Source organism: Schistocerca americana, chromosome 2, assembly GCF_021461395.2.
Source record: "Schistocerca americana isolate TAMUIC-IGC-003095 chromosome 2, iqSchAmer2.1, whole genome shotgun sequence".
Lineage (NCBI taxonomy): Eukaryota > Metazoa > Arthropoda > Insecta > Orthoptera > Acrididae > Schistocerca > Schistocerca americana.
Genome location: NC_060120.1, coordinates 616,467,721 through 616,493,077, shown reverse-complemented (window position 1 = coordinate 616,493,077; position 25,357 = coordinate 616,467,721). Strand labels below are relative to the sequence as shown.

The 25,357-nt window shown below is 42.0% G+C and overlaps 1 protein-coding gene across 2 annotated transcripts in view; it reads right to left on the bottom strand.

The window, feature by feature from the left end:
• Nucleotides 1-25,357, bottom strand: part of LOC124596556 (G patch domain-containing protein 11) — a 132,757-nt gene that overhangs the window by 52,694 nt on the left and 54,706 nt on the right. For both annotated transcript variants that reach the window (XR_006978319.1, XM_047135742.1), the window contains exon 4: nucleotides 1,231-1,383. Coding sequence is in view for 1 of the 2 variants with exons in the window: in XM_047135742.1 (XP_046991698.1) it covers nucleotides 1,231-1,383 (153 nt within the window). In the remaining variant the exon portion in view is untranslated. The remainder of the gene's footprint in view (nucleotides 1-1,230; nucleotides 1,384-25,357) is intronic.

The following is a 25,357-nucleotide window of genomic DNA, read 5'->3' as shown; positions in this document are numbered from 1 at the left end:
GCAAATGATACACTTTTTTTGCACTTCAAATAAATTCTAGGTCTCAACATAAATAATTTTGTTCAAATAACTTATGGGAATGCAGCTAGTTGATCTTGTCAACTGCCGCTATTTTGACAGGGGCAGACCCTGTCATTTTCAAGGCAAAACTGCACCAAGGGGAAATGTGCACGCAACAGAACGTGCACATGCACACTCATTTCCAACCCCCCCCCCCCCCCCCTCCACACACACACACACACACACACACACACACACACAGACATACTGTAAACACTAGCACAACTGCAAAACCAACGAGTGAGGTAGCATAAACTTTGTCCCTCCATTTTTAGACAAGGAAGAGAGCAAGATCCCATCCAGAATCCAAGCAAACACGTCTATTTCCATTTATAAGGTAACTTGCTAATTTAATTTCAACTGATTCCTTAATAACACACACCCAACAGCAGGAAATGTAATACTGAGATTCTGGCACACACATCCAGCTATTTGGTTAGTGTTATTAAGGAAGTAGTTGAAATTAAATTAGAAAGTAGGCTTATAAAGGGAGATGGAGGTTTCTGCTTAAACCCTGTGTGGAATACTTCTCTCTCTCTCTCTCTCTCTCTCTCTGGTCAAAAAAACTGAGGGACAGGTAATGCTTCCTCATCTGTTGTTTATTAATTTTTGCTGTTGATAACTTTGATCTCAGTCATCTTGTGTGGTGGTGCTAGTGTTTACAGTGTGTGTGTGTTTTTTATCTTTCCAGAATTGCCTTGCGTACTAAGGTTTAAACTCTCTTGCACCATGCTTTCTTGTTGCAGTTTTTCCTTGAAAATGACAGTGTGTGTGCTTTTCAAAATATCAGCAGTTGTCAATCATGTCATCCAGCTGCACTCCCATTAAGTTACTTAAACATGGTGTACACTGCAACTAACTCAGGTCTCATAAACTATATTTCTGAAATTAAGCTTTTATGTTTTATACAGCAAATGTTCAACACTTTGGCTTTCATTACATGGTACTATTTTTTAAGTTGTTATTTTTTTGTAATTTTCCCCATAATTTCTAAAAACCTAAGTATCTCTAACAACTCAAAATGATAACGTAACCAAAAGTTGTTATTTAAAATGACACTTTAAAATAAATCATAAAATCTTAGGCCCTTACATAAATATAAAATGTTGTTAATGTAAACTTTTTTCACAAGTGTCTCAAGGAAAAGAAAATGTAATAATGCAATGCAACCTGAAATGTTATTTCCTCAGTGCTCTCCTCCTCCTCCTCCTCCTCATCCCCATCACATTCTTCTTCCTCCTCCTCCTCTTCATCTGACTCATTTTCTTCCTCTTGTGACCAACCATCAGGCCAAAACCACGGTTCTGCTGGAATGTCAATGTCCTAAAAATGAAATGAATTGCGTAACTAATATGTAATTAACAAAAACAACTATCTTACTTGTAATGAGTGAAAGTTAAACAACATGGTGTCCAGTGATTCTAATATATATAAAATAAAGTAAAAAATAAATAAATAAATAAAAATCCCATATGTTTTCCAGGCCAATTTTTGTATTTATCCACGGTCAAACTGTGCTTAGTTCCTAATCAATTTTATGACGAAATATACAAAATTTGTCAAAACACAGGAACATACTGGGGTGGGGGTGGGGCTATACTCAGAGTTAAAAGGAAAAAAGCCCTTAAAATGAGTGTGTTTTATTTTAACCCAGACATAAATGCACCACAATCTGACAATAGAATTATGCGTAAAATCAGGTTGGATCTCACAAGAATATTGTGCCCCACGACCATGACGTAATCCAGGACAGAAAGAAGGTTAGCACTGATCGTATTATAGCCGATGCTGATCATCTTTCTGTGTAAAACTTGACACGAACAAAAACAATTACAGGAAAACTACACTGACATAAAAACAATGAGCATTATCTACTTCAGTAAAAAATTACTCTTTTTTCAGGGATATCCAAGAATAAAAGTAAAAAATAATTTGAACAAAACAATTATGGAAGGAACAGTAATAGACTAATTTGGCAAGGACATGTACATGAATATAAAGTGAAGTCACAAGCAGGTAATTTTTATTGATAGAACTACTACTTCAGTCTGACAAAAATCTATTTCTCAGCACTTTTCATGAGTTTTGTTTTCATACTTTGTGGCACTCTTGTCTTCTCTCTACTCTTCAACTCTTTCTCTCATTTCTTTCAAGGACTTCTCATCTGCCCTTTTCTCTGCTACTGCTTCACTGTAGCTACCATGTGCATTTAGGAAGCTGTGGGTTAACCACTTCATGAAGCTTACAGATCCAACCATCCCAGTGACCTTGACCAAATCATGAACAGCACAAAGAGCTATGAGAGGCACTTCCACGGAATTTCTGAACAAAATTAAGTTGTCAGAGAAACCTCTTCCAAATCTGGCATTGCCATGGAAGAGAATGCAAGCAAGTTTGATAAATCTCTTCAAATGTTCATGATCACTCTTAGACCAGAAGACCATCATTCAGAACTGACTGAAGCAAACATGATCCCCCTCATGTTCTTTGAGGATTTCCTTCATTGGCATTATCTCTAACAGATTTTGTAACTCATGGGAAATGGCATCAGCCTCATAACCACCAAAGCAATTTAAAAAATGCTATATCTAACTGCCTCTTCTTAATGTCTGTGTTAATAGCCACTTCTGGGTCTAAAACACGTGATGTCCTTTGTAGAGGAATACACCAGGGGTGATTTATCCAGAATTTTAGTTACAGACTCTTCATAAAAGTAAGGCATTCATTCTATAGTGCCATGATATCTTTCTCTGATAAGTCACATTGACTCTGAGCTTTTTTGGTTCTGTACCTGATGTCCAGTTTCTGATGTTGCAACTAATTTACGTTGCCACTCAGATCTATTTTGAAGTTAGTCTGTTTCAACAAAACTTCTGGCTTGACAAATTTTTTTCATTAATTCTCTGAACATGCACTCTCTGCCATCTACTTCATGGTGGTTTGCCGAGTATAGATGTAGATGTAGAACATCGACTGGAGGGAAGTACAGAGAAAGGGAACTAATGGGGCATCTGATACCTTTCACTTGAAGACTCACACACTACTAGTTACGACTCTCAGAAAGTCCGGAAGTGACTTTAGGTTTCAGTTTTACCTTCTTCTGTTCCTTTTTTATCCTTTCTACTTCCTTCAAACATTTTTCAACAGTTATTAATATCTGCTGAGCCCAACTGCCACTATTTTATTCTCCACCCACCAAACAGCTCCAAACATTTCCAAGAAAATAGAGGTAGCTGTAATGTTGTGGAAATTAGCATGGAGGGAAGGAAAGTTTTTAAACAGATTATACAGGGCTCTCACTGACTCAACAAAGTTCCAGCCAGAATTAGTACAACCTGTCTTAAGGGCACCATGCACTGTATGCAAGCCACATATTTCAAAGTCAAAGATTACCCTCTACTTTAAGCTTGCCTTTCAGTTCTGTTATGAATGCCTTAGTAACATTAGGGCCATTCATGGAGGCCTGAACAACTTGGCTTTTCAGATTTACCTTTGATTGGGCTGCACCTGCCTCAAATCCTCCAACTAAATCTCGTGCAACACTTTTTCTGAAAAATACTGAAGTGAGGAATCTAATCAAAACCTGGCCCAATGAACTAACTCTGAAGCAAACATACAGATCAATCTGCTGGTTTTGGTAACCGTTACTCAAACTCTCAACAAACCGAATCATGATCATGTCACTGGCAGCAACAGTATCCAGTAGTTGTTGCATGAAAAACGCCAAGCCCAGACACAATGCTATAATTTACTTTTGACTTTTGAAGCTGCACTTTGTAGGCAATGTTATAGCCTGTGAACACATTTGGTAAGAGATTAACAAGGCAGCCAGTTTCCTAAGAATAATGGTGTCTCACAGCAGGCAACAGACACAAACTGGTCTCTGCCTTCGTTTCTGTATCCCTCTGCACATAATCTAGCATCACTGGCCACCATCCAAGTGTTCCTGCAGTAAGTGCTTGATGTGATTGCTTTGGGGTAGGACATCGCAACTGCGCAACGCACTCCCTACCAGCATCACAGCTACATGAGGACCTCCTTGAAATTAGTAATTTTATTTTCCAGTGCATTTACCGCACCAAGGACTCTGTCAGGATTGTTCTTTCTGTTGTCAAGAGTCGAAGATGAGGTGAGTGTGTCCAGCAGTGACAGGAAGCACTCAAGGGGCTATGTTTGATGCAATGGCATTGAAGCCATGACCATTTGAGGCAATTGGCATGGACACAGGAACTGTAACTTTCCTAGTAGTGCCAGCCGGTGTGGCTGAGCGATTCTAGGGACTTCAGTCTGGAACCGCGCGACAGCTATGGTCGCGGGTTCGAATCCTGCCTCGGGCACGGATGTGTGTGATGTCCTTAGGTTAGTTAGGTTTAAGTAGTTCTAATTTCTAGGGGACTGATGATCTCAGATGTTAAGTCCCATAGTGCTCAGAGCCATTTGAACCAATTTTCCTACACTACTGGCCATTAAAACTGCTACACCAAGAAGAAATGCAGATGATAAACAGGTATTCTTTGGACAAATATATTATACTAGAACTGACATGTGATCACATTTTCACGCAATATAGGTGCATAGATCCTGAGAAATCGGTACCCAAGAACAACCACCTCTGGCCGTAATAACGGCCTTGATACGCCTGGGCATTGAGTCAAACAGAGCTTGGATGGCATGTACAGGTACAGCTTCCCATGCAGCTTCAACATGATACCACAGTTTATCAAGTGTAGTGACTGGCGTATTGTGACGAGCTATTGTTCGGCCACCATTGACCAGACATTTTCAATTGGCGAGAGATCTGGAGAATGTGCTGGCCAGGGCAGCAGTCGAACATTTTCTGTATCTGGAAAGGCCCCAGCAGGACCTGCAACATGCGGTCGTGCATTATCCTGCTGAAACGTAGTGTTTCGCAGGGATCGAATCAAGGGTAGAGCCACGGGTCGTAATACATCTGAAATGTAATGTCCACTGTTCAAAGTGCCGTCAATGTGAACAAGAGGTGACCGAGACGTGTAACCAATGGCACCCCATACTAGCATGCCAGGTATTACGCCGGTATGGAGATGACGAATACACACTTCACCGCGATGTCGCCAAACACGGATGCGACCATCATGATGCTGTAGACAGAACCTGGATTCATCCAAAAAAATGACATTTTGCCATTCGTGCACCCAGGTTCATCGTTGAGTACACCATCGTAGGCACTCCTGTCTGTGATGCAGCGTCAAGGGTAACCGCAGCTATGGTCTCCGAGCTGACAGACCATGCTGCTGCAAACGTCGTCGAACTGTTCGTGCAGATGGTTGTTGTATTGCAAACATCCCCATCTGTTGACTAAGAAATCGAGATGTGGCTGCACGATCCATTACAGCCATGCGGATACGGTGCCTATCATCTTGACTGCTAGTGATACAAGGCTGTTGGGATCCAGCACAGCGTTCCATATTACCCTCCTGAACCCACCGATTCCATATTCTGCTAACAGTTATTGGATCTCGACCAACGCGAGCAGCAATGTCTCGATGCGATAAACCGTAATCGCGATAGGCTATAATCAAAGTCGGACACATGATGGTACGCATTTCTCCTCCTTACACGAGGCACCACAACAACATTTCACCAGGCAACGCCTGTCAACTGCTGTTTGTGTATGAGAAATTGGTTGGAAACTTTCCTCATGTCAGCACGTTGTAGGTGTCACTATCGGCGCCAACCTTGTGTGAATGCTCTAAAAAGCTAATCATTTGCATATCACAGCATTGTCTTCCTTTCGGTTAAATTTTGCGTCTGTAGCACGTCATCTTCGTGGTGTAGCAATTTTAATGGCCAGTAGTGTAGTAGCCTCAAGACAAGTATGCTTCTTTTCCTTCTAACTGCCTATTTTTCTGAGGGAGAAGTTTGTTTTACAGAGCATGAACTGAACATTGAATTAATTCAGATGTGCGCTCTTCGACCCACCAAAATTCTGGATCCTGAGCCCAGTAGGTGCTGAATGCCCACTTCCAGTTCACCACGTAAATCCTTAGTTGACATATGCATTAGAGGGGTTCATACATAAACAACACAGTGAGATATGGCCAAGAGTTCACAAAGATGGCACATGCTAAAAAAAAAAAAAAAAAAAAAAAAAAAAAAAAAAAAAAAAAAAAAAAAAAAAAAAAAAAAAAAAAAAAATCTTGTGACACGGGTTTGCCTTTTTTCGGCCCCACCCCCTCACCTCATCCTTCCTTGACTTGGTCAAAAGGAAGGCAATACAACCTTCCTAGTGTGTACAGAATTGTAAGTAGTTTGTGTCAATTACGAGCCATAGCAGCATTGAAATGTTAGACAACGAGGGTAGAAATGACACAAAGAGTTTCCCTTATTGTCCAAGTCCCCTATATGCACAGTCCTCACTCATCCTCTGGACACCTGCATTGCATAGTTCCCATTGCATACTTTAGCTCTGTGTTATCTCAACCAACCACCACATACCATTAGCCCAGTTATTGCTCATACGTGTTCTAATGACACTATTTTATGTGTGCCAATCTATAATCAATCTTATTCCTACACAATAGCAATCAGATGAATAGGTGTTGGCATGCTTCAATAGTAATTTTTTGGTGTATATCCAAAACAATTTATGGCATGTCCTAGTATCCCTGTTTCAAAATAAATGAATCTGAATAGGCCATAAACTCACCTAAAATCACACATCTGTCATCACACTGTGTTAGTAAACAAGGCAATATTTACCTTTGAACAAATGTAAATGTAAACCACACCAAATACTCTTCACAGCTCTTTGCTGGTCACATCATATCACAAAAGCACACCACAACAACAAACCAGGGAAACATGGCCAGGCTGCAGTGACGGGGATGCAAGCCATTTGGTATCAGTAACAACAAACCTCTGCACAGCTCAGCCTGGCTTGGCTGGCTGGCCACTGCGTTGGTGGACTGAGAGAGGGGAATGAAGAGGGGTGGCAGGCGCATATACAACAGTGAGCTAAGGGTGAACATTGAGTATGGCACTGTATCAGGCCAAGTGGAAGGCAAGCCAATGCCTCTGACCAAAATCAAATAAGGTGCACATCTTTTCCAAGGTTTTTAGACAAAATGCAAAAATTAAGTGAGTTTTCTGCATTTTCCTGGATGCTGGACACCCTGTCTGCACTGTCTTCTACACCTTCAGTCAGGGTCTAGTGCGTATTTTTAACCTTGAACCATTCAATTTGACTCAATTAAAATAAACTTCGTATCTATTCTTATATGACCACCTCCATTGTGAATTAAACATGCAGGCAGATAATGAAAGTTTTAAAAACAAATTGAAATAATTTCTACTTGACAATTTCTTTTACTCCACAGCTAAATTTCTGAATCGACAATATGTATGTGGTGGTGGTAAATGTATCAAACATTGTTGTAGATAAAGATTTTAAAAAAGTTACACAAATGTTTTCACAGCGAAAAAGTATCTTATATGTCAACTACCTGATAAGTTCCATATTGTGGCAAGTTGTTTTAGTTATGATCCACATAACATGCATATTTTTCACTGCACCTGTTTGAGACTAAATGCCCTCTTTATATGGTGAGTAGCAAATCTATCCTTTCCATGGTGTTGTCAATTTAATATGTATGTAATATAACACAAAATTCTTTTGTGTTTTATTGTATTCAGTTAAATAATGTTATCCGTAATGACTAATCAGTTGATGTCAGCTGTTATCAGTCAGACTGCACTTAAAATTGAATTTGAGACTTTATCAGTGATAAGGCTAACTTCATAGCATGTATCTGCTCTACAGACTTTATTTTGTAAACATGCTAGTGGTGTAGGCACTTTTCACAGTTAATGAAATTGGACTAACTGTTGACAAGAGAGGAATTATCCTTTTGTTTACCTTCATTGAAGAAAATATCTGTATGGATATACTGTGAGGGTACAGAATTTTGTGTAGTTAAAATTGGAATTTTCCTTTAAGTGAGAGAGAGATGAAATTTTCTGTACTCTCCTCATCACACATGAATTCGTAATCATGTAGTTTATTAAACACAGGATAAAAGGGAATGTTCCAAACAGAGCAAAGGTTTGCATTTTTAATATGATACATATGTTAGTACAAATATTTGTTTTCAGGTGTTCCTTGGGTGACATGTGGCTTTTGAAGTTCGTCAACAGACATGTTTACGTCATAGCAAGTATGACACAGAACTTCCAACTCGGTGTGGATGCCATGAGGAGCACCTCAGAATAAGAAATGTCCAAGATTGTCAATGGAAACTATTGTTCATGCGAGAATGCGTACATAACAACCTGTACAGAAAAGCTGAGAGTTTGTATTCAAAGTTGTATTCAGAGTTCCATAATGCTAGCACGGTTGTATAGAATCAAGCAATAAATGGTTGTGGTTATTTAATCCTGTGGATAGTACAAGGGAGAGTATAATAATAATAAATATACTTGAAAGGAAGATATTTCAAGAATAATAATTGTTCATCATTTTGCCGGCCGGGGTGGCCGAGCGGTTCTAGGCGCTACAGTCTGGAACCGCGCAACCGCTACGGTCGAAGGTTCGAATCCTGCCTCGGGCACGGATGTGTGTGATGTCGTTAGGTTAGTTAGGTTTAAGTAGTTCTAAGTTCTACGGGACTGATGACCTTAGAAGTTAAGTCCCATAGTGCTCAGAGCCATTTGAACCATTTTGTTCATCATTTTGCCCCAAAGAACACTCTCACATGCCACCCATTGAGTTACATGTGAATCTGGATCAAACAAACTCAAAATAAGAGATAAAAATTACCACAAAGAATTTTGCTACAGGTATTTAATACATTATTACATCAAGAATTTACTATGTTTTCTGTCACAAACACTGAGTATTGATACACTAAAGATTCTGGAAATTTTAACTGAAATTCCACAGACAGGAAAGTTTTTTCCCCCCACTTGAGACAACTTCACAGTGATAAGGAATACTGTCCACCAAAATCTTTGTGCATGGTCAAAAGATTTGAATTCTATGCTTGAAGATGAGCAACACGGACTTCAAATGTTTTGCTCTGAATGTGTCATCACATTTACCACGTTAGGACAAATTAAGAGGTTGCTGAGTGAGAGAACATCCAAGCTTATTTTCAGTCCTAATATGAAAATTTAATCAGTCAACAGATCAGTGCCAGAATGTTCACAGTTTTCACAGCCAGTAAACAATTTTGTCACAAGCTAATCCCGTCAGAGTAGAGAGTAGCTACTGTAATACGGGTCTTGCCACTAGCAGACACCCCAACTATTCCTCTGTCTACCTCATTTGTGTAGGATACAGCTCTCGTAGTGTCATACTTGCTGTCAGCAAGTACCTATCATCCCCCACCCAAATTTTTGACTGCTCACAGGCTGCATTCTCAGTTGAAAAGTGCAGCTGGTAGTTGATCTTGGGAAATTCTTAGTATCTGGCCAGATCAAGTGCAAAAGTGGGTGATACAGCTAATCATTATTCTAATGTTAGTATTTGCTGTTGCTACTTCAATTATTAGACTATTTGTAAAAATACATGGATTCAACAGGTCAGCCGAACTCATTATAAAATTGTTTGTCAGTGACCAACGGCTGTTCTATCACTCTTAAAGAAGTGCTTGAGTATATGGGCATGGCAAAAGTGCAGTTGAAATTATGAACTGAGACTATCTTGCCATAAATGCATAACCAAGACAGAATGCAACTAACAATAAACATAAATGAAATTATAGGGTAAGGGGGATTTTATAGCAGTGAATCCTGTAATGATCATGAAAGTACACTTATCTGAGACACTAATGTGTCAAGTACAAAACAGAGTGTGAACAGTACACTGTAAGTAAGCTTTTTGTCCAAAATTCAAATATTGTGAAAGAGACACATGCAGTCATCAGATGAACTACAGGTCAACTGGTGCAGGCCGACACACAAATGTGTAAACACTGAATGATGACAATTAGTTTGAGGAACTACGATTGAATATCTTCAATAACCTCACTGAGGACTGTAGTGACATTAGTGGGACTGCTTGTGACAACTAAATGAAAATGCAAGGGTGCTGCAAAAATGGCAGTGATCCTATGTATTTACATGCACAAAAGGTCATCAAATAATAGGTGAAATAGTCAAAGGAAAAAGAGTGAAGAAGAAAGGTAGAAGGAAGACTGAGGGAAGCAAGGATTTTATCAAAACGAAGAAAACACATAGTCAGGAAGGAATGAAGGTAAGACAAGCCAATGGACGTAAGAAAAAGGAATCACTCTTGCCCTCCATCTTTACCTCATCTATCTCTTAAGTTCTTTCACTTCTCATCCTTTCCTTCTTTGTTACACTAATTGCCAGGGAAAAGGAACAAAACGTTTACAGAATAATCATCATTTCACAGATAGAGAAACTATATGTTTAGGGGGACCTACTCATGGAATGGCATTATTAACAAAAGATACGTACGATGCAAATCCCACATAAAGGAATTTAATGTTGCACCAACACTCCTTCAAAAGCAGACTTCACAATCGATGACCAGGTTGGCTAGCTGCCTGTCTGCGAAATTTCACTGCCACGGACATACTATTGCTGAAGCAGCATGGTGCAAGACCTCAGTCCACCATAGTAGCAAGTTGAATTATCTTGTGCTTTGGCCTGACACTGTGCCACGTCGGGCCTGTCATGACTCCAAGGTGAAACCATGTCTTAAAAAAGCTTTGCAAACCTACCAAAAACACTCACACAGCCGAGACCTAAAAAACTCACACAGCCGAGACCTACAAGTATGTTGTCTTCAACTACTTTTGCCATCAAGATGTTCTTTACACCACCCAACAACCCAATTTCTGTCACTTAGCCCCATCTACATCTAGCTGCTATCTCTGCTAGCTACTGCTCTGTGGGTCACTCCTAGATCTGATACAGCCATGCAGCTGGGGCCACCTCTAGGATAAAATCTACTGGCTTCTGGACATCTTCAAAGAGTATCAGGTTAGGAGCCTACACATCTCGCTCCTGACTAACTGATGCGCCACTGCCCGTGTGGCACACATTCTCTGCTGCCACATACTTATGTCTGTAGGCTACCCATACTGCATCCTTCACCAAGGTCCTGGGTTCAGGATGCCATGCCATTTCACCTGTATGTGCCTATCTGGTGCTGTGGGCCTTGCACGCCAGCACCTTTCACCACCAGCTAGCACATTCCGAACTTTACCGATATGACCACCTTCGGCATAGATAACAGATGCGATGTGTGACGACATGTAAGCCATAACCCCTTGGTAAGTCGCTGGAGGGAGTTGGCACCACACATGCTCATACAAGTCACCTAATTCTCGTAAATTCTGGGGAGAGTGTTGATGAGCTCTGATGCCACGTTCAATCACGTCCCAGATGTCTTCAATCGGGTTCAGATCTGGCGAGTATGGGGGCCATCACATCAATTGGAACTCACCACTGTGTTCCTCGAACCACTCCATTACACTCCTGGCCTTATGACATGGTGCATTATCTTGTTGAAAAATGCTACTGCAGTTGGAAAACTTGATGATCATGAAGAGGTGTACGAGGTCTGCGCCCACTGTCTGATACTCTTTGGCCATCAAGGTGCCTTGCACGAGGTCCACTTGACCATGGATGCCCCCACGAATGTTCTCCACAGTGTAAAGGAGCCATTGCCAGCTTGTCTCCATCCCACAGTGCAGGTGTCAAGGAGCTGTTCCCCTGGAAGAAGACAAATTTGCAGCATCCCATCGGCATAATGAAGAAGGTATCGTGATTCATCAGACCATGCAGCACACTGCCACTGCACCAAAGTCCAGTGCCAATGGTCGATGGTCACATGCCATTTCAATTGTAGTTGCTGATGTCATGGTGTTAACATTGGCACATGCATGAGTTGTTGGGTGCAAAGGCCCACTGCTAGAGTGTTTGGTGTACTGTGTAGTTCAGACACGCTTGTATTCTGCCGACCAAGTCTGACTTTACTTCCACCACAGTTTGCCGCCTGTCCTATTTTACTAATCTGCCCAGTCTATGATGTCTGACATCCATAATGAAGGGTGGCTGCCCGACGTCTTGACATGGTTTCACCTTAGTTTAGCCATATGCTGAAGACCCTCACCACAGCACTCCTCAAACACGTAAGTCGTGCAGTTTCCGAAATTCCCGTGTAATGCCTCCAGGCCATCACAATCTGCTCTCAGTCAAACTCAGATACATCCCATGCCTTCCCCATTCTACAAACAGACAGTACACTCAGTGATACTATGCGCAGTGTGTATGTATCTGATTAGCAGTCTTTCCTTGCCCGGTGACGCCACTATTCCCTGGTCGGGTTTATATCTGCAGTAGGTCATAATGTTCTGGCTGAACTGTGTGTATTGACCAATGCAAGAGTTCGAGAGAGTTGAGGGCCCAAAATGAAAAATCTGGGTGATCGCAGAGGATGAAATTCAGAAAATTTTGCAATGAGGAACTTACAGCTGGAAACATGATGAAAGGTTTCTACAGCACTATGCGGTTTCTGCGCTTTCAGTGGGCTCAATGAAACACCAAAGTTCTGCCAGTTTGGAAAACTTAGTGACTACAATTAAATACTGTGGATCAAATCTTTGGTATCAATACTTTACAGTCAATGTCCAATGTGATGACAACCAACTTTGTTAGATAATGTGCAACAACAAACTATGTTTTGTCTTATTCTCTGTAGGATTCCACACTTCCCCCTGATGATATCAAACACTGCAAAGATGCACTCAATAAGTTCAGGCACTGCTCCTACTGGTGTTGAGTAAACAAGAGACTTTATATAACCACAGGGAAAAACTGAGGAAGGGTAAGGGTAGGCGAGCATATAGGCTAAGGGACTGGTCATCCCTTATCAATTACTCTCTGCCTGAAGCTGTCTGTGATACATACTTTGGTTTGATGACTGGAGCCTGCTGGAGCACTGTCCTGTTGAAACCACAAACTAGCATGCAACTGCAGTGGAATGTCCTCTAGAAGTTCAGACAAGCTGTTCTCCACAAAGTTAGAATACCAAGAACCAGTCAAACAATTTGGTAAGGTGTGTGGTCCAATAAAATGATCTATAAAAATTCCAGCTAAAAGTTTGTGGAGGATCTTGCCTGGGCAAAGAGAGGATTTTCAACAGTCCATTGGTGGCTGTTGTGGGAGTTTAAAATACCTTTCCCAGTAAACAGCACGAGGTCTGAAAAACTGGTGACAGCAACACAATGAGAGAGCAACCACTGTGAGATTGGTTTGTACTGGTTATTCATGGGATGGATGTAGGTGGGCACTGTATAAAATCCACCAGTCATACACGTGACACATGTACACTGCATGGGCAATTACACATGTACTTGTTCTTCAATTAACAGCAACACTTTACATAATACCTTCTTCAAATTCAAGAGCTTTTTCCCTCCCTGCACCTGATGGACATGTATCAGCTTCCAAGGTTCATCTCCCCCTCATCTGACGATCAATATTAATAATGGGATGCTAGGAAGTCATCTGTTTGGTTGTCTTCCTTTGTACAACCGATGAGCTGCAATGGCATTCTTGCAAACTTTAACACAACAAAAAAGGAATCAGCAAGTTCTCTAAATACATAATTACCCTCCATGAAGTCAGAACTTAACTGCAGTGCATAAAGCATGATTAGAAGACAATTGCACTCACATTGACTACCTGTGAGATTGTAGCACAATGCCAATGGATAGAAAGATTGAACTGAAGGACGACCATCACTAAGTAAACAACTTCCTGTACATATCCTCAAATAGACTACTGTAGTTGCGTGTTTACAGTCCACCATCTGCAGCAATAACACAACATCACTGGATGGAAGGGTAGCTACCCTAGTGAGATCAAACACCACTTACCGCTCACGAAACTTAATTTCTTATTTCCAGCTATAGGTTCTGATGTACCTTCACTCATGACACAGATGATTTTAAGAGACTGTGCGCCCATACAGTTCACAGGCCCACTTATAGGGGCCCCTGAGTCAGCCGCCTGGCACAGTCTGGTGAGCCACAAAAGAAACAGCATTATTTAAGCAATCACAAACAAGTGCTCAGCCTATTCTTTACACTGTATTACCATTGTCTAGTCAATGACCTCAGTGCTATGTACAACCTGTATCTCACATGTTGCTCTATAAAGTACTCTGTTACATAAATCACATTTGTTCTTGCTGCATCAAACTTGGCGGTGAGGGAGGGTTATGTTCCTTCCGCATGTTAGTGTCTGTCCTATGTTACCCGATAAATGTCTCAATAGAAGAAATACTAAAACATCTCATTGCCCAGCAGCAAGCTTTTGCAAAACTGCAGCAGTCTCTTGCCACTGGTTTCAAGTGGTATCTGCACATTCACTGAAGAGGACTCCCACGTTAATGCAACCGTCACTCTTTCCGGTACATGATGGATTGGCTGAAGATTGGGACTCATAAGAGACATGGTTACAACATTTCCAGGTTTTTTGTGTGGATGACGCAAAACTGTGTAGGGCTTTATTTCTTCCCTGGCTTTTGCCGCGCATGTATTAGTTGTTGTGACAACTTACACCTTTGCGAGAAATGGCCAACTTATGATTTGAAGAAATGTGCAAGCTTCTCTCAACCTATTACTGTGACAGAATGCACGTCACTGCAATGTATGTAAAATTTTACAACTGTCAGAAACGCTCAAACTTATCTTATAAAGCCTGGGCTGCAGAATTACACAGGCTGAGCTGTCATCATAAACTTGTGGTTAGTACCCATCACAAATCCTGCGTTGATCACATGGTGTGTGATGTCATTATTCATCTAACCCAAGATAGGGAAGTCCACAAAAAGCACTTCAGCATGAGAATCCAATGTTTACAGATGCGCTCAATGTAACACAGTCTTTGGAAGTGTCACCAGCCGCAGGCTACCAGATTGTTGCGTGTGGGGGAGGTATCTGAAGTTGCTCAGTCAACTTCTTTTAGGCATGCTGCAAGTGTTCAGGATGACAGGGGAAACTGTTGCAGCAGTATAACTTTCAGCTAAGCATTGCATGGGAGAGCTTCATTTACGGCCACAGCAGCAACAGGCCACATCAGAGCAGCAGCCACATGTCCCCCTTCTGTCTCACTCGTACTACTTCCTCCGCTAAAAATGCAAGTGGACACAGGAGCCGCAGTGACTTAAGTAAATGCACAAATGTATGTGGACTTGGGCTATCCTCCCCTCATACAAGTTTCACGGAATTTGGTTAGCTACAATAAAAAGCAGATTCCAATCCTAGGTCAGTTCTCCACTCCTGTCTTACAAATCTGTTGTTCGTCCTCTCACCTTCGTGGATCATTCCTATAACACAGACCCGTTCAGGTTAGATGCATTTAATGCTTTCGGTTTCTCCATTGCCGATGAGTTAAATGTAATGTCAGTTACAGTTCCATATCAGCAACTGGGACCCCTCCGCTCTGAATTATCATCTCTGTTTTCACCTGAGATTGGCTGTGCTCTTGGTTTTCGGGCCCACATTACCGTGAAAGAGTCCATCTGCCCTCTTTTTTTGGTGTGACAGGTGGCTGTTGCATTGCTCGACTCTGTCGAGGTCGAATTAGACTGTCTGATGTCACTCAAAGTCATTCGGCCTATTTCTTCGAGTGAATGGACTACACGAATGATCATCGGAAAGAAACCGGCAGGTAAGCTTCATATCTGTAGTGACTTCAGTATCCTGATTATTGCACAGACTGTGATATATACATACCCTTTGCTCTGTCCTGATAAGTTGCTTGCGACAACTACTTTCCAAGATTAATTTGTCAGAAGTGAACCTCCAACTCCCCTTGCATGAGGCCACTATGCGCCTTCTCATTGCCAATACACCTTTCAGCCTATAAAGTCTCGCCTTTTGAGGTCACTAGTGCACTCACAATTTTTCAGCATTTTTTTAGAACAGCTACAGCCTCTGTACCCTCTGTATCAATTATCTCAATGATATCACTGTTTCGGATTCTTCTCCTGAAGAATACTTTAGTAATACCGAAACGTTGTTTTCTGTTTTTCAGTCTGCTGGCCTCAAGAGCTATCTTGGCAAATCCCAATGTTTTCAGCCCACAATCGAGTACTTATGTTTTGAGGTTTCTCACACAAGAGTCAAGCTGCTGCACCACCATGCTGACGCAATTGCCGTGGCCAACCTCCATTAAGAAACTGAAGGTGCTTCTAGGTAAAGTTACATACTACCATAAGTTTTTACTGCACACATCCACAGTTGCTCAGCTACCACATGCGCTGTTGCATAAAAATGTGCCTTTTTTCTGGTCCCCAGCTTGTGACCGACCACTTGCTTTGCTTAAATCTAAGCTTCAATCTGCCCCTTGTGTGGCCACTTTTCAGCCGGGTCAGCATCTTGTGTTGGCTACAGATGCCTCTCACAAGAGAAACTCCCCATGACAACCCCCTCAGATTTATGGTAAAATGCCCCAGTGTATAGCCCGTCAAAAACTGAACACAGATCAAGCACGAAAACAAGACAAAGGTATACTGAACTGTGGAAAAAGAAGCAAAATAGAAACAGTGAATGGTCCAACATATGCAACATTGAGTGACTTGCAAGAAAATGGTGTCATGGTTATGTGGACACGGTGCTGGACTGCAAGGTGAGAGATCCATGGTCAAACCTCCCTGGGGTCCCATTTTTTTCCCTTTTTTCCTTCACAAATTTGCAAACTATCCGTCCACTCACTGACTTTTGTGTTCTCCGTCTGTAGTCTTGTCAACTGTCATACTATGCACTGGTTATAGAATATGAGTCATGTGGTACAAATATATTACCATCACAAGTAAATGTGATGAGTAGTGAGAGTAGACCAGATGCCTCCTAGACCTCTCACAGAAATGAGAACAACAAATAAACGGGTGTGAACTATGTTACAACAAAGAAATTCAAGAATCAAAATGTCCAAAATGGAACTCAAGAGGCATAACATGTGGTACTTGTGTAGAACAAATAGAAGGTACATATGTTTGTCGGTCCCTTCATTACACATCGGTGTTGAAAACTGACATTACACCACGACACAGAGAGAAATTTTAATACGATGAACAGACACATCAATGTCTGGATAACCAGTTCATAATTTTGTATGGGGTGGAAGAAGAAGAAGAAGAAGAAGAAGAAGAAGGAAGGAAGGAAGGAAGGAAGGATAGAGTTGAAAGAAAGAAAGAAGGAAAGGGCCAGGTATGAGGAAGATTTGAACTGGGATTTGCCCCCTCACAGCCCAGCACTATGACCACATGAGCATGATACCATTCTGCTTGCAAGGAGCTGAATGTTGCACATATTGATCTAGGATCATTCACTGTTTCTATTTTGCTTCTTTTTTCACAGTTCAGTACACCTTCTTCCTGTTTTCGTGTTTGATCTGTGTTCATTTTTTGACGGGCTATGTGATGGGCCATCTTACCACTAAATATGTGTGGGGTCGCGATGGGGAGTTTCCCTTGTCAGCACGGTCTTGACTTGATGTTGGTGTACAAATACAGGGATGGGTCTGAATGGCCCCTTGCTTACGCTTCTAATATTTTAACTACTGCTCAGCAGCAGTATTCTCAGATCGAAAACGAGGCTTCAGCAATTGTGTTTGCCCTCAAGAAATTCCACTTCTTCTTTTATGGTTCTAAGTTCCATTTAATCATGGATCACAAGCCATTGGTTACTCTTTTTAACCCTTCAACTTTTGTGCCAGACAAGGCAGGTGCATCGTTTGCAGCAATGGACTTTCTTCCTCTCCCATTATCATTATCGGATCAATTACTGGACGATACCTTATCTTGCCTTCCAATTGGGCTGGACCTGGCATTTGATCAGGATGAGTTGTTTTGTTTTTATTTAGATATTGCAAACCACAAGTGTCATGATAGCACAGGCTGTCGCTGTGGATCCTGTACTTAGTTGGGTCCTCTCTTTTGTGCAGCACAGTTGGCCATAAAAACCCCAGGCCATGCCTCGGATCCCTCCAGCACCGCCTTTCTGTGTTTGACGAAGTTTATTTTGTTAGCTATGGAGGACACTGCTCCCCAGGTTGTGATTCTCACTTCCTTAGGCCTTAATAAACTGTGGCTTCTGCACGTCAGTCATAGGGGACCTCTCGCACCAAAGGTTTGGGCTTCCGGCATGTGTATTGGCTGGGCATAGATCGGGACATTACACAGCTTATCGCTGCTTGCACTCACTGTGTTCAGAAAAAAGGCAGCCCCAAGGGCATCTTTCTCCCCATGCCTGAAGTCGCAGCACCTGTGGGAGCATCTATATGTCAATTTTGCTGGGCCCTTTCCAAAACTATACTGGCTCATTGTAGTGGACGCCTATTCCAAATTTCCCTACATGGCGTGTTGTCTGTCCATGTCTGCGGCAGCGAATATTTTGGACGTCTCAGATTTTTGCAACTGAAGGACTTCTGTATACTGTGGTTTACTGATTCGGTCCCCAGTTTGTTTCTCGAGAATTTGCATATTTTTGTCAGGCTGGTGCTGTTCGCCATCTCACACTTCCCATTTCGTCCTCAATCTAATGGCGAGGCCAAATACATGGTTTGAATTTTTAAAACTCAGATGTGGAAGTATGTATCCATGAAACTGCTTTACACTTTTTTTTTAGTTCATACCCTTTCACTCTGTTGGGGTATAAGAGTCCAGCGGAGCTGCTACATGGATGCCAACCACAAAACATCCTTCACCTGCTGCATCCAACGCCACATGCACCAGTGTAGCCGGCTCCATGACAGTTCCGGCTGGGTGCGCCTGTTTGGTTTCATGGTTTCAGCCATGGGCTGAACTGGGTTCCTGCCCCCACCAAGCTTCACTGGGGCTGGCAAATGTGTGTCATCCACACTCAAGCTGGGTGGACGTTAGGGTGTATTTTTTCCCTCTTCTCCTGCTGATGTATGTTTTGTAACCCCACCTTATACCAGCCGTAGCAGGAAGTTGCGCCCCTGGCCGATGTAATTAGGCAATATTTTGTTGACCCTAATACACCACCAGATGAAAGTAGTATTACCTTTATCCTCTCTTCTCAGAGTAGTTGTTTGGTGGTCCAGATCCTTCCACGCCACCTCCCTGTCGATCCAATTGTGGTGAAGATTCCTGGAATGCTTCTCCAAGTTCCCTCTACTGCACTACTAAATAAATAGCCATACTTCACACAAACAGGGGTATACTTTTCCCAACAGTTTCACTATTTCTTTTAACAACACAACAAACAATTGCTACGGTAATACCATTCACGTGAGTACATTCAAAAACATCCGTACATGCGTACTTTAGGACCTGAGAGAGTAACAAAGATAAACAACTACGCCATGTTGGTGAGTCGTTTATTCCATGGTTCTCGGATTCAGGCACTTGCTGCGCCATGGCACAAATGACTCCTGGACGACCAGGGGTTGCAATACCATTTTTACTGGTCCCCTTCTTGCCACCTCCACCACTGCTCCACATTCACCGCATACAAGAAAGGAAAACACAGTTTCCCTTTCCCACTACATTTATCCTTACTCAACTTACTCATGAGCATCTTTTGTCGACGGCTTTCCAATGGCGTGTAGGGATTTTTTCAAATGTCCCGAAACACTACAATGTCCTATCACTTTGACCAGCTGTGGCCATGATTGATTGATTTGGTGGAAGTGAGCAAGCAGCGAGGTCATTGATCTCATTGGATTAGGAAGGACGGAGAAGGAAGTCGGCTGTGCCTTTTCAAATGAACCATGCCGGCGCATGCCTGAAGCAATTTAGGGGTGTCATGGAAAACCTAAATCAGGATGGCCAGATGCAGGATCGAACCATTGTCCTCCTGTTGCGAGTCCAGTGTGCAAACCACTGCACCACCTCATTTGGTCTATGGCCATGCACAGCAGAACCTCTTCTGGAGGGCCCACCACCTCCACCGCCCCCACTGCCACCGATGCCTGCTCCTGTGTTGCATACTGTCAGTTTGTGCCACAGAGGGGGTCGCTGCCTGGCACTGTCTAGGGTTCCTGCCTCCACCCTCACTCCTCAACTGCTGTCACCTGTGGAACCCCTGCTGCACTGACATTGCCACCACTGCTGCCACTGCCTCCATTAATGGGAGCTGTAAGGCCATTGTCTCCGACATCAGCTGCTGATCTTGACAAGGACACTGCTATGGAGACACTTTCGCTCATCCTGACCTATGGCCTCTCATGAATGTGGGGGACTGCTGTCATCCAGCGTCATCATTGGTGTTTTCCATGACTTGTGAGATCAGTTCCCCACCTGTCCACAGTACCAGTGCTTTTCCGGTACCAGATTATTTTCCTGTAACATGCATTTTTCTGTGTCTAGTGTTCTTTTATGTTTGTATGTATGTACCTTCACTCACGAAGGGCATGATTTCAGAGAGTGTGCGTCCATACAGTTCGGAGGCTCGCTTATAGAGGTCACCTGGATCGGCCCCCTGGCACACTCTGGTAATCCATCAAAGAAAAAGCATTATTTATGTGATCGCAAATGAGTGCTCAGCCTATTCATTAAGCTGTATTACTGTTGTCCAGTCAATGTGCTCAGTGCTACATACAACATGTATCTTACATGTTGCACTATGAAGTACTATGTTCCATAAATCGTGTTTGTCTTTGCTGTAACAGGTTGCTTATGGGAAGACATTCTCAATTTTGTCCTCTAATTTTCTGAATTTTTAAAACATAATTTTGTAACACTCTGTAAATTTAAAATTTAATATACATTAGAAAAAAATATTAGTCAGAAATAAAGTTAATCACTCTGAAGAGAGATGCTGAAATGAAACAAAGATCACTTTAAAACAGAGAGTAATACCACACAGGACAGGTTGTTCTCTCAGTTAATGAATTACAGGAACAACTGAATGCAAACTATTGATCCAGTAATTTGACGGAAAACAATTAACTTATTCAGTTGTAGATTTACATCCTGGTTGGCCGAATCAAAACAGCCAACACAACTCATTGTAGGTTAGCATATCGACTGAATTATTCATTCTTTCTTTACAAGTGATACCAATCTGTTGTTGTAGTGTTGACTGAATCATTAACTCATTATTTCAACTAAAACCATTCTTAAGTGTTTTAGTTGACTGATCTATCCACTCATTCTTTTCCCTAACTTCTGACATCAGCCCCCCTCCCCCCGACTCCCCCCTCCCCTCCAAACAGTATTAGTGCTTTTTCGGTACCAGATTTTTTTTCTATAACATGTATTTTTCTGTGCTTAGTGTTTTTTATGTATGTATGTGTCACGGTAACAGCCTAGAACACTGCCAGTGCCAGTGCCATAGGCAGAGCACCGAGTCTCAAGCAATGACCATCGCCAAACAACAATCTGCCTACCTGACGACATATTTACAGCAGTGAGACATTTACACATCGGACGTCAACAAGCGAAAGACCTGGGATACCCACCAACCTACTACTGTAGGGCAACAGCTGAACCTCAGTCACTGGCCCCTGTTCAAGACATTTTCATGTGATTCAAAACCTCAGCTTCTTCTGTAAGGCCAGCACTAGACAGCAGTATTTAACTATTTAACCCCCCCCCCCCCCCCCCCCCACTCTTCCCTTCGTAACAGGACCAGCCCATCATCATTCTGCACAGCTGCGCAATGTTGCCACGCTCAGTCTGTGTCAGATCTGGTCTTGGAATCTAAGTCATAACTATGATACTGTTGTCACCACCGTTATCAGGCAATACACTGCCGACTGCTGCCCGATTGCCCAGGCTCCTTGGCAGCCAATAATCCACCACAGTCTCCACGAGTTCCCTTGCTGTTGCAGCTGCTTCCACCTCCTGGCCTGGGGCGTGTACGGACAAGCACCCAGCTCCGCACTGCTGAGGAACTGCCACTGCCCAATGCAGCGTGCAGCCCAGGGTTCATCTCCCTGGGCGGCACTGCTCGCTGTTGTGCCACTACGACATTGCTGCTATAACAAAGAGGCCTTCACTGTCTTGCAGTTGGCCATCTGTTCCACCCTGAGGTCCTTGACCACTCCCACCAACTGAACAGCCCTGCATTTCACTAATGACAGTCGCTGCAAGCTGTTTGCTATGCCTACCTCACCCGCTGCACTGAGAGGAAATATTAAGAGAGAAATGCTAAACCATTCCAGAGACTGAGTGCACACTCAAATTGCTGTTCAACTTAATGGAATAATTTAAAAAATGTTTTGTCAATCAATTTTTTCTCTGCAGTACATACAACGTCCATATGCCTCCCCTCACTATCATCCAAGCCACGGACATCTCAAATGGGAGCTGAATGCATCCTGATGGCTCCCACCACCCACCAGCGGTCATTACACAACCCGCCCACTACCGTACTATCATTAGTTACCTGAAGGGTAGCCCTGCCACTGGGGGTAAGTGAAGGGATCACAGGGGGTACACCAAAGTAAAAAAGCATTATACATCATGTTTCGTTCCATTCGGAAAGCGGTTGCACTCAGTGACTGTTATATTGACTTGTAAATTATAGATTGCAGCAATCAGTCATCCTTTTTAAGTTTTATTATGCACATCTAGATTTTGGGTAGAAGCTAGCCATTCTCAATGCACTATTATTTTCGCTCAAAGCATGTAAGTCCCTGTTGATCGGACTTCACCCACAGTTCATTGATAATAAAATTTAGAAAGGACAACTGACTCCTGCAATCTATAATTTACAAGCATTATACATATTCATTTAATTATTTAATGAATGGACAGTCTTCTTTTCATTATTTAAAACTGATTACTATATTGCTGTGGATTAAGTTATTCCAGACACTATCAACACACAACCTACAACTGCACACCGCAAGACACCTGACAATGTGCTGCATAGGTTACCTCTGCCCTACCTCCCTTGTTCTATTCGCGAATGGTGTGCGGGAAGAACGATTGTTGGTAAATCTTCATGTCAGTTCAAATTTATCAGATTTTCTCATTACAATCATTTTGCAAGATGTATGTGAGAGGAAGTCATATGTTGCCACACACTTCCCTGAACATATCAGAATGTCAACTGTACAGCTCTAAATGATACATAGTGCCTGTCTTGTAGCGCCTACCACTGAAGTTGGTTTAGCATCTACATAATGCTTTCATGCTGACTGAATGATCCCATGACAAAACATGCAACTCTTAATTGGATCTTGCATCTTTCTTTAATTACTCCTGCCTGGTAAAGGTCTCAGACTGATAAGCAATACTAAAGAATTGGCCAAACAATTGTTTTGTAAGCAACTTCTTTCATGGATGACTATACTTCCTTGACATTTTTCCTCTAAATCTTAGCCTGGTATCTGATTTTCCCACTACTTGTTTTAGGTGGTCCTTCATCTTACGGTTGCTCCAGATGGTTACTCCGAAGTATTTTTCAGTAGTTACTGTTCCCAGCAATCTGTCACTAACATTTATTTACGTTCAGAGCCAACTGTCAGTTCCTGCACCATTTACAAAATACCTCTATAGGTCGTCCTACAGTTCACCAGTCTTCTGGCATTGTTACCTTCTTACACACAACTGCATTATCTGTAAACAACCTATTGGAGCACCTGACATTATCAACTACATCATTTACATATATTGCAACAGCAATGGCCCTGTCATACTTTCTTGGGGTTCTCCTGAAATTACCTTTCCATATGTCAGTTTTGTTTCATTAAGTGTGAAGTGCTGAGTTCTACTTGCAAGGAAGAAATCTGGCCCAATACTTGGAAACATATACTCCACAAGGCTAGAGAAGTTGACGTGGCCTTGGCACATATGCTTCACGCATTCACGGCGGCCAATCGGATCATGAGCTTTTGTTTACATTATCGTGGCAACGCCCCAGTGTTGCAGTAGTGCTGGGCAGCCACTGCTTTCAGTCAGTTGTGCCACGTGCTACATTCAGGTTTGTGTCTACACGTGCGCACTCTGCAACTTCTGTGAGTTTCTTGCCGTGTATATAAGTGGAAAAGTGTGTATAAGTGGAAAATGGCTGCCTTTAGTGCAGAGAAGAGGGCTTTTGGGAAAAGAGCTACACTGAAATCCGAAGTACGTGAATTTATATACAGATTGGGTGTTTACTTTGAAAGGGAAAGGGACAATGGTGGGCCTTTGGTATCAGTTAGTAAAGTGGTTGAGAGAGTGGTAGAAGCATTGAACATCTCTACAGTGACAGTGAAGAGAGTCACAAATGATAAAGAGGCTGCCAATTCAGCTGCACGCCTGGAAAGTCAACGAGGTGATCATGTTGTGTGATAACTTTGACAAAAGTGCTATCAGGCAACACACATACGCGAACTACAGCAGGAAGTAGCATCCGACAGTTGATGGCATCACTGTCAGACAGCGGTTTGTTCACAGGCAGAAAGACAAATCTCTCCATTGTCTAGAAAAAAAAAAAAAAAATGGCTTCCCCTCCGATACCCAACTTCAACTTCAGTCATATTATTTCACATTCGGAATCTGTAATAAGCTCATTAAATATCATTCTTTACTGTGTTAAATACATAACTACCATTGATATCCAACCTATCCCTACAATATATATTCCAATCTGTGTTTAGGGTTTTGTTGTCCATTTCCAGTTTGAACCAACTTTTGTTCCTAATACTACACTTATTGTCAACTTTGCACCTACCACCCTCCTCCCCCTTCCCACAATGACACACAGTGCCCTTAAAATGTAACAATATTATGAAAATGATAGTGGCTACTCACCATATGATCAAGATGCTCAGTGACTCAACATCTCCGCTATATCGTGAGCAGCAATGACCCTTTTCATAATATTGTTACATTGCATTCTGAATTTTCAATTGTTGAAAGTTCCCTTATACGTACACAAAAAAGAAAGGATCATTGCTAAATTTTAGTGACTGCATTCTGTTTTGGTGAAAAAGCGTGACAAAGTTCATTAACGGTCAAGCAGGCACACTGATTTTTGTAACATCAGTGGGCACAAGTCATACCTCATAAAAATGTAAAAAGTAGCTGTCTTTGTGTTATTAAGGAAACATGTATGAGCAAAATAATAATTTAATCTTAGTTTGGTTAAAAAAGAATAAAATAAATTATACTATATGAGCTAAATCAGTTTAGTTAAACAATAATAAAACTTCCATTGTATCACTCTGTTGCCACATACAAGTGTTACCCCACAGCAATGACTCCTCGGAGCATTAAACAGCACAGCTGCATCAGATCCCTGCTAAACAGATATGGGACTATCAATAATCTTGTAGACATGGTATTCCTCGACATGGTATTGTGCTTCTTCCCCGT